We start from the raw sequence: 14,796 nt of genomic DNA, 5'->3' as shown, positions 1-14,796 counted from the left end.
GGATTGCACGCAGAAATGGACAATTCGGGAGAAAGGAGATACGATTATTCGATCCTTGCGGTTCATTTTTATAATCGTTGACAATTCGTAACTATAAAAACGAACCGCAAGGCTCTCGAATAATCGTATCTCCTCTTCCAAAATTGTCCATTTTCGTGGACAATCCGTGCGTCAATTAGAGAAAAATTATTTTAGATTTACAGTTAAAATCGCTTCCAGTCCAAAGGGTTAATAAATTTCGTTGCTTTATTACCGATGGTTGTTTCTCAAATTGTATTCCTTTTATCATTTAATAAATAACTACGTTCCTAAATTTAAATAAATATATAAATATAATTTTACATTTAATAAATATTTAATAAATAAATATATCCCGAAATATATTCCTCGGTTTTATCACTTTGTATGTAAGTACAGCAATGTCTCCCTAACTGACGCTCGGATTGTGCACAAAAATGGACAATTCGGAGAAAAGGAGATACGATTATTCGTGTTCTGCTTCTCGTTTTAATAGTTGTTGACAATTCGTAACTATAAAAACGCATCTCCTCTTCCAAAATTGTCCATTTTTGCGGACAATCCGAGCGTCAATTATAGAAACACTACTGTATTTATTTCCCCCGAAACGAGCTTATCAGCAAACGTCCGATACCGGTCGCGTTGAAATCGCCGAAGCTCTGCCAGTCTCTAAGTAGCTCCGCTACTTACGAAGCTGCAATAGACGGCGCCGTTTAGTGCGATACAAATTGGCGAAGTCAGGTTGCAGGAAGAGGCGCATCGATCGCGATACGCGTGCACGTTCGTCCATCGATTCGCTGCACCTGTTTTTCCTCCGGAGAAGTAGAAAAAGCGCGCGGCGCCGCGGGGGGAGGGAGACGCGCGATGGAACGAGGGGAGGAGCGAGCGAAAGGGGAGAGCGAAGGAGAGAGACGAGACGCCGGGTCTCGAATCTATTTCCGTAGGGCCCCAACCGGAGTGTCATGAGACGGAAACACTCGGAGGGGAGAAGAGAAACGACGCGCAGACCGAGAGACAGAGCGCGCCCGAGAGAGAGAGAGAGAGAGAGAGAGAGAGAGAGAGAGAGAGAGAGAGAAAAAGAGAGAGTGAGAGAGAAAGAGAGTGAGAGAGAAAGAGAGAGCGAGAGAGGGGGAAGGGAGGGAGAGTAGAATTTATGTGTTTGAAGAGGGTCAAGGGAACGAGGGTAGCGACAAGTGCAGCGGAGTCGCGCAGCTGGATGCAACAGGGGGTAAAGAAACGCGAGTCCCCTCGACGGCGCGTGCATTATCCGAGCCGGCGTTTTCGCGCGATCGAAACACGATCCTTCTCTCGGCCGATGATAATCGCGGTTACGTTTACGGAGCGTTACGCCGAGGGGGAGGAGGAGGGTATTATAGTTCGATCGGGGGAGAGACGCGTTCGCTGAACGCGAAGAACGTGGGAAATTCAGCGGCGCGCCATTTTTCGCGGCGCGTACCCTTGCCGGATGATGGATCGCGGGATCCATCGGCGCGTCGGTTCTACGTGAAAATCCACTTTTTGCCGGTTACGCAGGATGCACACAGGGCGAAAGTGATGCGTGTCGAGGAGACGAGACAGTCGGGCCCGTGCAAAAGCACGCGCCAGACACTGTGCCGACGCGACGCGACGCGGCGCGACTCGCCGCGGCGCGAGTTCTTTTCTCTTTTGCGGCCGAATAGATCGAGCGGACGCGAATGGTTCACGGACACGAGACTAGTGTACAGTAATGTCTCGATAATTGACGCCGGAATTGTGCACGAAAATGGACAATTTGGGAAGAGGAGATACGATTATTCGAGCCCTGCGGTTCATTTTTATAGTTACGAATTGTCAACGACTATAAAAATCGAGTTACAAAGCTCGAATAATCGTATCTCCTCTTCCCAAATTGTCCATTTTCGTGGACGACCCGAGCGACAATCAGAGAAAAATTATTTTAGATTTACAGTTAAAATGGCTTCGAGTCCAAAGGGTTAATAAATTTCGTTGCTTTATTACCGATGATTGTTTCTCAAATTGTATTCCTTTTATCGTTTAATAAATAACTATATTCCTAAATTTAAATAAATATATAAATATAATTTTATATTTAATAAATATTTAATAAATAAGTATATTGCTAAATATATTCCTCGGTTTTATCACTTTGTATGTAAGTACAGTAATGTCTCCCTAACTGACGCTCAGACTGCGCACAAAAATGGACAATTCGGGGAAGGGGAGATACGATTATTCGTGTTCTGCTTCTCGTTTTTATACTTGTTGACAATTTCTAACTATAAAAAACGAACCGCGAGGCTCGAATAATCGTATCTCCACTTCCCAAATTGTCCACTTTTGTGGAAAATCTGAGCGTCAATTAGAGAAACATCACTGTAAATTCTCCCTAGATGTAATTAACACACACAATAAATATAAATTTTCCCTTTCTGCTAAGAAATTATCGCGAAATTCTTATTAAGAAATTTTAGTCATTGTAATTGCAAAGAAAATGGCACGACGAGTCGATCTACAGTAATGTCTCCCTAATTGACGCTCAGATTGTCCACAAGAATGGACAATTTTGGAAAAGGAGATACGATTGTTCGAGTCTTGTGGCTCGTTTTTTATGACTGTCGACTGTCAACAACCACAAAAACGAGTTGCAAGGCTCGAACAATCGTATCTCCTCTTCCCAAATTGTCCATTTTTCTGCAGAATCTGAGCGTCAATTAGAGAAAATTTACCGTATTCGTTCGGTCGTCCCGCAGCGTCGCGAACAAACGAGAAGGAAACTCGGCGGAAAGTTTCGACTCGAAAGATCGACGCGGATCCTCGTTCTGATCTCGGTTAGGGCGAGGCGGAACCAGAAACGATTACCTTCGCTCCGCGAACGAGACGGTTCCGGCCGATATTTCGTTCGCGTAGTCGGTCTAATCTGGATTTATAATAGTATTGCTAGAAAGTTCGGTCTCTCACTTTCCAACCGCTTTCTAAAAATGTGAAAAGAACAACGGCGAGCACCCATTCCGATTCGCGTTCTAACGGCCGGTAATTGTCCGCGGCCCGCGATCGGATTCTCTTAAGTATAGCGGCTTCACCGCGAATCGTTCGAGCGAAAGATCCGCGGGAATCCCATTTGCCGCGGCGGCGGCGGCTTGACGGAAAATCTTGAGAGTGGAGGGACAGGGGAGGGAGGCAAATGAAAACGAAGAAACGTTCGATTCTCGGTTCTCTCGATTTTGTTGCGCCGGCTTATCGGCGTTCGTTATCGCCGAGCATCGGCGGACATGAAAAGCTCACGATCGTTTAACCCCTTAATGCACAGTCTTTTTGAAAAAGGCCGGCCAAAAAATATCAATTTTTTTTAATGTAAAAAAACACAATTTAGATCGTTGTCTTGGCAAGAAAATTACAAAAATACAAAAATAATGGATATTTATACAATTGGTATGATTTCTAATTTTCAGAATATTACTATTATTATTATTATTATTATTATTATTATTATTGTTGTTGTTTTTGTTATTGTTATTATTGTTATTATTATTATTATTGTTATTATATTTTAGTAAAATATATATCGAAAAATGAGCGAATCAGAATCTGAATATGAATACGCTGTCGGAAAGCGGCTCACAAGGAAGAGACAAGTCTTCAGTGATAAGTAGAAAAAGGATATATTTTATACTTGAGTAAGTAAGTGTTATAGCTTACAATCCCATGTAAACGATAAATATCAATAAAACGATAGTTTTTTCTTTTGCTTTCGCATTGTTATTTTCAATTCTCGATCGCATTCGAGTGTGAAAAATTACAGCAACATAAAGTACAACGCCGCTCGAATTATCTCGAGTGTGCACAGTTTGGTCAGTTTGGCGCGCTCGAGTTAACTCGAGCGTGCACGTTAAGGGGTTAAAACGCTCGGGTTAAAGGCTAAGCGTCTCGGCGCGGCCTACAAAAGGTCGTTAGCACTCGAGCGGTGCCTCGATACGCGCTCGCGTCCTCGCCGCTTCGACAGGTATATACGTTGCGGTGCGCTCGCGAGCTTCGTGGCGCTCGCGAAATGTATTCGCGGGTTTCGAACCCTAAGGTCGGCCGCCGCCGACGCGCCGCCGCCTCGCGTCCGTCCCTCCTCGAAACGGACTCGCGAGCAATCGCGAAATCGCGAAATCGCGTATGCGCGTAGTACGGTCGCGTTACGACACGGCTGTAAATTGTAAGAATTGGGCCACCGGCGCGTGCACACGTGTGCCCGGCGCACGGTGCACGTACGTATGCGCGCCGCACATTCTCGCGCACAGCGAGCCGCCTGCCTGCCTTTTTTTCGCTTCGACGCAAGAACGCAGGCGCAATTATTGCTAACGCGGATGTCTGGTCGCGATTCGCGAGGCCTTGGCCGGTTTCCCTTTCGGAGTAGCGAATCGGCATTGCTCGCGTGCCGCGGATAGTTCGCGCGCGCTCCGTCGCGCTCGCGCATCGTTATACCCTGTCGAGATAACTCCAGACCGGTGGTCGGACAACGAGCATTCTACCGTACCGACCGACCGGTAAGCCAGGAATCTAGCCGTGCCGATAGACGACGGTTCGCTGTCGCCGGTAAAGTGAGGAACGATTGGTAACCGGTGTCTCGTCGGTATTACAGGAACGTCGTAACACCGCGTTACCGTGGTGCAATAAATCGAACACCCCTGAGAGCATGCAACAACGCGCCCGCGCCTATGAGAATCTTATCTGTGCCTATCCTACCTTTGCTGGTCTCCGGTTGAATGTTCTCCGTTTTGATCTCCGCCCTCGTCGCGTAGGCGATGGGCGCTGGCGATGCTTGCGACGACGGAGCTGCTAGTTTTTCTGGCCGCCGGAAAGAAAAGGAAGATCATTTGCTAACACGACGGAACAATCGCGATTTCTTGCTCCCGATACTCACCCGCTAGCAAAGGGTTGGCGGCCGCGATGTTGTACCTCTGCCGCCTGCAAGAGGCGGTTACGGAGGACGTGGTGGACGTCGGCTGACTTGCCTCTGCCAGGTCGGCCTGCAGTTCCCGCAGGAACGTGTCCAGCGTGTCGAAAGGCTCCTCCCCTGTGACACCGACCATCCCTTCGCCCTCTTCCGCCGGCATGTTCGGGGCGGCTGGCGTTCCCACTAGGGCGCTCAATTCCATCGGGGAAAATTCGACCGACTGTCCAGTGCTGCTCTCCTAATCGGGCAGAAGCAGGTATCAGTGTGGCTATAAGCGTTTCTATCGATTTTGATCAATTTTTATTTCTTTTTTTTTGTCAACTTTTGGCCGCGTATCTCTTTCGCCGCGGTCCTCGCTAGACGGTTAATGTGCACCGAGTGCGCACGGTTTTTTCGTACCAACCTGGAGACATTGCGTCAAGTCGACCATTTTGCCGTCATTGTCAGGGCACCAGAGTAGCTCGTCGTCTATGAAGGGCATGTTTGACTCCTCCTTGGGCACGAGGGTGGAGGTCAGCGTGAGGGTTTGCGATACGGGGACCGGCATCGGGACCCGTACCCTGCGGCGGGGCCTCTCTAGCCACCCCCGCGCTTTCTAACATCCAAAACCACCTCCGAATCGTCCCCGCTTTTCGCCTCCTTCCTTTTCCTGCACCGCAGACCTTTCTCTCGGTTCGAAGCTACACGCTGCTACGATTACCCTGAAACAGACACAGCTTCCGTTAATGCGCGGCTAACCTTCTCGTTTCCCTATGGAACATTCGATCCGCGTCAGTATAATACAGGGTGTCCCAAACATGTCTCGCAATCCGAAAGCGGCGGGTTCCTCGGATCATTTGAAGCAATTTTTTCCTTTAGAAAAATTTTCTCCGAGACACCGTTAACGAGTTATTAACGGAAAAGAGTGACCAATGAGAGGCGAGATACGCTGGCGCAAGGCAGCCGAGCCAATGAGCGGAACTAGGCTTCGTGCGCTCGATGGCTCGGCTGCCGAGCGCTAGGCGAGCTCGCCTCTCATTGATCAGTGGTTTTCGTTAATAATTCGTGAACGAAGCCACGCGTGGCATTTTCGCTAAGGGAAAAGTTACTTCAAATGATCCCCTTCAAATGATTCTCATTTCCGGTATGCGAGACATCTTTGGGACACTCTGTAGAAAGATCTATGCAAGATGAACTTAACCTTTTAGGCACGACGCGCCACTATAGTGGCTTCCGCGGATGTCATCTCTCTGAACGACGTGTCACTATAGTGGCTTACTCTAGTAGCTCACTCGGTCATCGTTTGAATCAAATAATCGTATATATAATATAATATAATATAACATAATGTAATATAATATAATATAATATAACTGTATATATATATTATATTATATTTTATATTATTATTATATATATATATATATATTATATTATATTTTATATTATTATTATATATATATATTACTCTGCCGTCCAGAGAAAATAGCCTCGTGCAGAATTCAGCCGTACCTAAAAGGTTAAGAATCGAAGGGTAGGAACGTTCGAGCGACGTTCGAATTTCCGTTGGATTGGCAAAGATGTCGTTGGACGACGGAATTGCGCGGCCCCCGTATGCTGTTAGGGGGGGGGGGGCGGGAGGGGTTAACGATACGGACAGGAACGTTCGATAAACTGTCGATAGAAGCGCGAGAGGTGTAAAGTTATTCGAATAGACGTTAAGACGTTGTAAAGATATCGACGGATGTAAAAAATCTGCGATCTCCCCGGGCGGGGGGGGGGGGGGGGGTGCACGGATGATACGAGCTCGTAAAGCATTCGAGCGCACGGGTTTACGCGCGACGCAATAAGAGAACGAAAAGTTGTTACCGGTGGATATAACAGAGCGCGGACGATGAGCTACTCGTTAACTTCCTCGATTAACCGGCGAGAAAAGGAAGAAAACGTAGCGACTTTCACCCGTTCCACAGACGAGCCGCCGCTACGCCGGGTAGTTGAACCGCCATTCCGCGAACGGGCCCGATCGATCATCGTTCGATATCGCGGAATCGAATCGATTTCGTTCGATCGCATCGAATCCACGGGTCCTCGATCGCAGCGCCACCGCGGCCCGTCGACGCGAGAAGCGGCCGATACCGACACGCGAATCGGACATTGATTCGTCTAAGTATAGAGTGTATAACGGGGAACGCTCTGGCATTTCCATGAAAGTGAAAACACCGAGTGAAAACTTTCTTTCTGGCTCGCGGGTTGTTTCACTTCCTGTGCGCGTAACCTCACTCTCCCGCCGCCGCCGTTGCGTTTCTATGCAGCTAATGCAGCTTCTACGCGGCGCGCGTTGCCTTTACGTAATCTCCTCAGCCGCGAAAGAAAGTTTCTATCGTTCCGTGGAGGTTAACATCCTCTGGGCCGCCCCCCCCCCCTACCTATTCAAATATCGCTCGCCACCGGAATGTAATTCGGAGCAACGTGCTCGCTCCTCGTTCCTGATCGAAATCGGCGCGGCAGGTGAAACTCATTCGTACGCAGCGACCACCGCTTATCCTCCATGATCTCGAACGCGAGTTAACGATCGCGCGCGCGATCCATTATCGATATACGTTATCGAACTCGCGATTTTCCCACGGCTACCAACCGCGCTAACGTTAACGATCCGTTTGTTTTCATTTGAATAAACAGAATACATCCTGTATTCTCTATTATCGTGCGCTTCCAGCGTTACTTGCTTTCTAATTATCAGCCACCCAGGAAATTCCGACTTTCTTATTAACATACATTACCGATTCAACGAAATTCTTTGCTCAGATTCGAACGTTCATTTTTCACGCTGATCTATTTGTTATTTCTTCGTTTCATTCGGATTCGTGTTAGACGTGTACGAACGCTGAAAAATTAATCGATACTTTATTGAATACTTTCATTTTGTGACAGTTTTTAGGTTATGGGCGTGACAGTCGAAGTGTCGATCGAACGAAAGGATTATTGGTATTTTCTATTGCATCCAGTTAATAGAATAAACTTCGTCGATTTATTATAATCAAACTGCGGATTTTATGCATTTATCGAAAAAAATGGGCAAGCGAAATACAGACAATCAAGATTTTCTCTTTTATGTATTAGGTCTACCGGAAAGTTCTGTCCGATAGTGTCACTTCAAGTTTCAATCCATATGCACATGTTGATTTGAGACATGTACTCTCCTAAATAAACTGAAACAAAGATGCCTCATGTCATCCAGACCTAGCACCCTCCGATTATCACTTGTTTCTCTCTTTGCAAATCTTTTTACAGGAAAAAGAAATTCAAAACCGAAGCTGATGTCAACATAGCATTAGTCGAGTCCTTCGCCTCTAAAAATAAGTCATTTTTTAAAAATGGCATTTACAAGTTGCCATCACGCTGGCAAAAAGTCATAAGTAACGATGGAAAGTATATTCTGTTGGGTTGGCAACTAAGTAATTGCCGATTTCAATTATAGATGTCTCTCACTCCCATTTTTATGATATCCGTAAATGTTATATTATAAAATTATTATTATTATTATGTTATTTTTTATTATCCGTGAATGTTAGCAACTGGACAAATTGAATGCGGCGGTCAAGGAAAAGCGACCAGAATTGGTCGATCGTAAAGGTGTCATTTTTCAGCAGGACAATGCTAGACCGCACACGTCTTTGTCCACTCGGCAAAAATTGATGGATATTGGTTGGGAATCGATGTTACACCCACCGTATAGCCCTGATTTCGCGCCATCGGATTACCACTTATTTCGATCCCTGGACAACTCCCTTCGCGGTAAAACTTTTAACGGCGATGACGCTGTAAAATCTCACTTAACTCAGTTTTTGGCCGAAAAGGATCAGACTTTCTACGAGCGTGGAATTTTCAAGTTGTCAGAGAGATGGCAAAAGGTCATCGAACAAAATGGAAAATACATTACAGATTAAACTTCATTCCAAGAAAAAAAAATTTTTATTTCATTGAACAAATCGGCAATTACTTAGTTGCCAACCCAATACAATAAATATTATTAAACGTATGAAAATTGCGTTATATTTTAATTCAAAAACGGACAAAACTTTCCGGTAGACCTAATATTTTATAACTGTTCCCAATTCGTTGAAACTGTCGAAAGAAGAAACGCGTCTTTGTTTACTTCTTATTTGTTTCAATCGACGCAGAATATTTTCATTTTGCATTAAAGATCTGCGGTCGAATCGTAACACCAACGGGATTGAATGAAGGCGCGATTCGAATTGCGCGCCAAAAGGTCGCAGCCCGCGGCAGTGTTGACATGGCAGACGCCGACGGCAGCTCGTCCGACGAGAGCTTGGACATCACGAGTGACAAATTCGATCCTCTGAAAGCCCTGTACACACCGAAATTATTGCTGACGAACCTAACGGCCCCGTTGTACGACAATGTCTCCAAGTTCGAGTCGGTTATGTCCGGCATGTCCGGTAAATCGAAAGTGCGTATGTCAGCGTCGATCGCCGCCGCTGCTGCACCCTCCGTCGTTATCTGTCGAGACCCTCTGCTCCCGTTTATTTTCTTTCCTTGCAGAAGAAAAATGTGGCGGCTGACGTCGGGCAAGGGGAAAGTTCGAGGCAACGATTTTTACCCCATCAAGGTAAGACACGATTACTCTTATCGATCCCCGGTTATCGCCGTCCCGTTTCTCCGTTCGGAAAGTGAGGTTATGCGGCCAGCGAACGGCGCCTTCGGTCGCCCGGCGAGAGATGGCAGCCCTATGGCAACCCTACGGCACCGGAAGCATTTAAATTGCGCCGTGCCTGTTAGCGGAAACCGAATGACATAACGTTGTATAATAAAGCTCGTATTATGCTATCTCTGTAGGGTACGCGAGAACTCGGCCACTGGTGGCTCGGATCGTTGCAAAGAATTCCGTGGCGGAATGCTCGCGGCGAGGGAATCGAACGCGGAAGAGTAGGAAACTCGAATTATCCACGGATTTTATTGGCTCGAGGAGGATGGATGCGCAGGATGTACCGCCGCCTGGCGAGCGGTCTTCGCACCTTGGCAGCGTCGCGTCGGGAGGTCACGGTTTCATTCATGATAACTCGCGCACGTGGTGTCAAATTTCAATACGCTTACGGCGAGCTAACTGCTAGCGGCGCACGTACGCGGAAGTAGAATGGCCGAGCCGCGCCAGAGATCGACAACGGGCCCCCTCATTCATTCGCCGTTGGAAAACCCGCCGCGAATTTTTGTTGCTGCCGAAAACATTCGGCCGTCGCGCACCACCTCGATGTCCCATTGATGCGCCTAGTTTCCGCGAAGCAGCGGCTCTCAAACTGTCCCGGCGGCTCCTTCGATACTCCACCGGGCACCAACACGCGCGAAAGTTTCATCCGCCACGCGTACGTGGACGCTCGACTTGAATTTCTCGTTGAAACGATTCGATTTTCAATAACGCTTCAGCTCTGCCGGAAGTCTATTTCTGTTGGAATTCATAAGAAAAAGTTGGCCAAGTGACGGAACTGGAGATAGCTCATTGATTTTCGAACTGAAACCGCTGCTCGCTGTCGAACGACCCGCGAGGATGACGCTAAATTAATTATCCTAGATTCGAAGATTACTCAATGATATATTTCCGCGAATCTACGAAACCTGTGTATTATCAATTCACGCGGTACAAAGACGTTCCAACGTGATCGACCATCAATCCTGAAAGGATAGGAATAGCTGGAGTTAACGCTTGACCTACCTCGAATCGTAACGAAAACTGTGTTTACATATTTAGATCTTTCGCCGTTTTCATTGTACGCTTGGATCGACAAATTTATCCGTTAATTTTCTACGAGAAGATGTGAACTTTTCTATGCGAAATCGGTCATTTTGACCGTGCTCGGCAGATTTAGCATTATTCTTTAGAAGAATATTCGTATTCGCCATCGTATTCGTTTTAACAACAAAATATTTCTCCCACGCGCATTTCCAAGGTTTAATTTTCCAAAATTGTGAACAACAAACGACTCCAGAAGCATCACAGAGATATAAAATACAGTAAATTCTCCCTAATCAATTCTGTCCAAGCTTGTAAACAAAACTGGACAATTTGCAGCTGGTTTTTATAATTGTTGACAATCTCCGATTATAAAAACGAGCCTCGAGGCTCGAACAATCGCATCTGCTCTCCCCAAATTGTCCATTTCTGTGCGCAATTTCAGCGCGAATTCGGGAGAAACTACCGTATTCGGCTAAACGTTCTGTCGGGTTGTCTGCGATTGCGAAAGCGTGATCAGCGAAACGGACGAGGTCCGAGCTTCCCTCGAAAGGGTAGGGTGTCGGTCCAGGCGCCGCGAGTTCGGCGGAATAAGGCGGCCGGCGCGCGGTCGAGGTAGGCCAATCCCATAATCGCGAGACTCTCCGACTCTCTGAGTCAGCCGATCGTATCTTTTTTTTCGCCGGCCTGCTCCCCTACGCGAGGAATCGATGTCACGGGTGAACTATGCATCCTAGATATTGGCGGAGCTCGCTCTTGATCCGACAAATACCGCGAAGGTCGCGCGTCGGCATGCCCTCGCGGGCACCGGTTGCGCTCGTTGCGCTGGTTGCGCGACTTGCTCGCGCGTAGTCGCGTGGAATTTGACCTCCGCGAAAGTGCGTCAACTCGTGGAAGCCCCCCCGGCAGTGTCTCCCGCTCATTGTTTCTCGCTACCCGCCGCGGCTTTCCGTTCCTTTTATCGCGTGGCTGCGCGCGGATCATATCTAATGTCGCCCGAGCGCGTTCGCCGAGACCTTCCCCGCGGGCGAGCACGCGCTCCCGCGCCTTTGTGCAAACACCGTGGAATCCGCGGCCGAAGAAGGTCTACCGAAATGTTTCGCAATCGCGGAAGCCTTCCAGGCACGCTTATCTGCCACCTATGCGCGAACCAGGAGAACGCTCGCTATCTTCGCGTTTCGAGGCGACGATCCGGCGCAACGCGGCGAAACCAGCGGCGCGGTAATACGTTGGGAAATTGTCCTCGAGATCGGGGACAAATGTTCCTCGATGGTCCTCGGGCGAGCGCCGAGAGAGAGAGACCAGTCGCACAAGTCGGAAGGCTCGCGAGAAGGCAGATTGGACAGATTACAAGCGAGCAGATCCTTCAGGAAGACTATTTTTGATCTTCGAGATATCAGCAATGATTGCTAATATTCTAAACGCGCGTCAATGAATGCATCCAGCCATCGTCCGCGGTTCGTCCGTTAACGGTACTCGTACCTTGAAAGGCTGCGCTAAACCTCTGACCCTGTCGTAAATTAACCGAAAACAGAACAGCCTCGGGCTGTGTCTTCCATTACTTCGAAGAACACAAGCTGTCGCTGAGCTTGCACGTTTTCCTGGTCGCAGTTCATTGAGCAGTCAAGCGCGACAGATATTGCTATGATTGGCCGACGATTCGCTGTCGGCGCGTTGTTCACCGCGAATCGGATGTATGCTCGGAGAGATAGAAAAACGTGTATTACCGTCTCGAAATTGTGATCTCCGAGATCCGCGCTATCTCTAGTCTAGCGCTGGATCTACCGTGTCCTAAAATTAACGCGTGTTATTTTATAACGACGAACGAACCGTATTCGTTTAAACCTTCTGCCGCAGTTGTGCGGCAACGTACGTATTCTCGGATTGATGCGAGTTTATTCGGTCATTTTCCGTGGAAGTGTCTGCACAGTTTCAGCAGCTTTGAAATCAAATCTGCGAAATTGCTTCGACCGGCTCGACGATGTCGCTGGTTATCTGAATACGGAAAGTCTGTACAGTCAATTCTCGCTGAACTGTTCTTCAGCTTGCAAGCAGAACTGATCAATTTTGGAAGAGGAGATACGATTATCCAAGCCGCGGGACTCGTTTTTATATCTTGCAAGCAAAAGTGATCAATTTTGGAAGAGGAGATACGATTATCCAAGCCTCGGGATTCGTTTTTATATTTTGCAAGCAAAACTGATCAATTTTGGAAGAGGAGATACGATTATCCAAGACTCGGGAATCGTTTTTATATCTTGCAAGCAAAAGTGATCAATTTTGGAAGAGGAGATACGATTATCCAAGCCTCGGGACTCGTTTTCATATCTTGCAAGCAAAACTGATCAATTTTGGAAGAGGAGATACGATTATCCAAGCCGCGGGACTCGTTTTTATATCTTGCAAGCAAAACTGATCAATTTTGGAAGAGGAGATACGATTATCCAAGCCGCGGGACTCGTTTTTACAGCCGTCGATTGCCAGCAACAATAAAAACGCGCCGCAATCCTCGAGTATAATCGCATCCCCTCCCCGCAAATAGCCAATTTTTGTGTGAAATCCAAGTGCGTCGATCACGGAGAATTTCCAGCACCTTTAAATCAGCCTCGCAGCCGAAAATAATAGATCGAATTTCGCGAGTCCACGACGCGCCGCGACGTCCGAGCTCGAACAGGCTGAGGCTCGTACCTCGAAACTTGACCGAAGCGCTGCTGCTCGCTCTGTAACCGTGATTCTGATACGGTGCCAAGTGAGGTCGGCTTAGATTTTCAGTGAAAGTGGCGCGACAGACGGCGATCGCCATCGAGCAGAGAAAGAGAGAGAGAGAGAGAGAGAGAGAGAGAGAGGCGGCCGGTAGTCGACGACCGGGCCGGCGAAGTTTTCGGCCGGTCGGAAAGTCGAGCGGGAAATCGAGGGCGAGGGGAACGGGCGGTGAAAAGCCGAGGGGGATGGCGCACGCGGCGAGAGAGCACGGCAACGGTAGACGGGTGGAGCGCGTTTCGTTCCGTTCGTGTTCCACCGGATACCCCGGGGGTATGTATCTATTGGCCGGCAGCCAATTACACGAGGCAGCCGATAAATCACGGATCCCTGACCCAGTGCAGTTTTATATTTACTGGCGACGCTGGTGTGCACGAAAGAACGGGATAGAGAAAGAGGGTGTGTGTCGGGAGAGGCGGACGAGAAGAACGGCCGGGCGCGGATCGGGGGAGAAAGAGAGAAACGGGGGACAGGGGGAGGAGGAGGAGGTGGACAGGCGCGTGTGCTGGTGCCACTCGCCGCCGCGATGCACTCGTCCTCCGTCTCTCTCTCTCTCTCTCTCTCTCTCTCTCTTTCTCTCTCTCTTTCTAGCGCTCTCTCTCTCTCTCTCGCTCTTTTCATCTTTCTCTCTTTCTGGCGCGCTTTCGTCCGTGCTCGTCGCACCTTGGTCGAGTGTAGGGCTCTCGTGCGCGGCGATGCTCTCTCGCGCGACATCGTGTGGAAAGCCGCTGCCGAGAGAGAGAGTGAGAGAGAGAGAGAAGGAGAGAGGAACGGAGAGCGTGGAAGAGGGAAGAGAGAACGCGGCTCGGAGGGAGAGGGACCGAGAGAAATGGCGAGGGCTTCTTTCGAAGGGGGTGGAGAGGGGCTCGCGCCGTGGAATTGTATGGGTGAGTGGGGTGGGGTGTAGCGGCGTATACGTACGTAATGCAGCACTTGTTGCGCCCGGGCGTCGACCTCGGACTCAACCCGAGGCTCCGCGCCGGACTGACCGTCTTCTAGACCGAAAATTTTGCACGGTGCATCGCGGTCGCAGCCTACTCATCGTAACCTCGGCGAGGTCCTTCGGCTTCCGCTCGCCGCGGCTCGCGCGACAGCTCGTTCCTCTCTCTCTCTCTCTCTCTCTCTCTCTCTTTCTCTTTCTTTCTCTCTTTGCTTCCTCTTTGGCCAGCTGCGAGGAAGCTTTCTGGCCCTGTTAGCCGAACCCTGTGTCGGCGAGGACCGGCGCGGATTCGCCCGGCACAGCGGGGCGACCGGGCCGCGAATACGAAGGCGCGCCGGTTTTATCGCGAAAACGCCCGGCATTGTTGGAAGACTCTGGCCGCAAACGATATCGGGAAGAGGATCGCGAGCGCCA

General features: G+C 48.7%; 2 protein-coding genes across 7 annotated transcripts in view; one reads left to right on the top strand and one right to left on the bottom strand.

The window, feature by feature from the left end:
* Positions 1-14,796, bottom strand: part of Eip74EF (Ecdysone-induced protein E74) — a 332,864-nt gene that overhangs the window by 218,876 nt on the left and 99,192 nt on the right. For all 3 annotated transcript variants that reach the window (XM_033465704.2, XM_033465703.2, XM_033465705.2), the window contains exons 2-4: positions 5,361-5,658; positions 4,925-5,195; positions 4,747-4,848 (exon numbers count right to left, since the gene is read on the bottom strand). In XM_033465704.2, the coding sequence (XP_033321595.1) occupies positions 4,747-4,848; positions 4,925-5,195; positions 5,361-5,504 (517 nt within the window). In that variant the 5' untranslated portion in view covers positions 5,505-5,658. The remainder of the gene's footprint in view (positions 1-4,746; positions 4,849-4,924; positions 5,196-5,360; positions 5,659-14,796) is intronic.
* The window catches only part of Lsm11 (U6 snRNA-associated Sm-like protein LSm11), a 47,653-nt gene continuing 42,003 nt past the window's right edge, over positions 9,147-14,796 (top strand). Inside the window, exons 1-2 of one of the 4 annotated variants that reach the window (XM_076525258.1) lie at positions 9,147-9,407; positions 9,500-9,566. In XM_076525258.1, the coding sequence (XP_076381373.1) occupies positions 9,231-9,407; positions 9,500-9,566 (244 nt within the window). In that variant the 5' untranslated portion in view covers positions 9,147-9,230. Of the gene's footprint in view, positions 9,567-14,796 lie in introns of all 4 variants that reach the window. The other 3 variants (XM_076525255.1, XM_033465708.2, XM_076525252.1) reach the window with 3 other exon arrangements.

Source organism: Megalopta genalis, chromosome 1, assembly GCF_051020955.1.
Source record: "Megalopta genalis isolate 19385.01 chromosome 1, iyMegGena1_principal, whole genome shotgun sequence".
Taxonomy (NCBI): domain Eukaryota; kingdom Metazoa; phylum Arthropoda; class Insecta; order Hymenoptera; family Halictidae; genus Megalopta; species Megalopta genalis.
The sequence above is the reverse complement of the archived record's forward strand: the minus strand, read 5'-3'. Positions and strand labels throughout refer to the sequence as shown.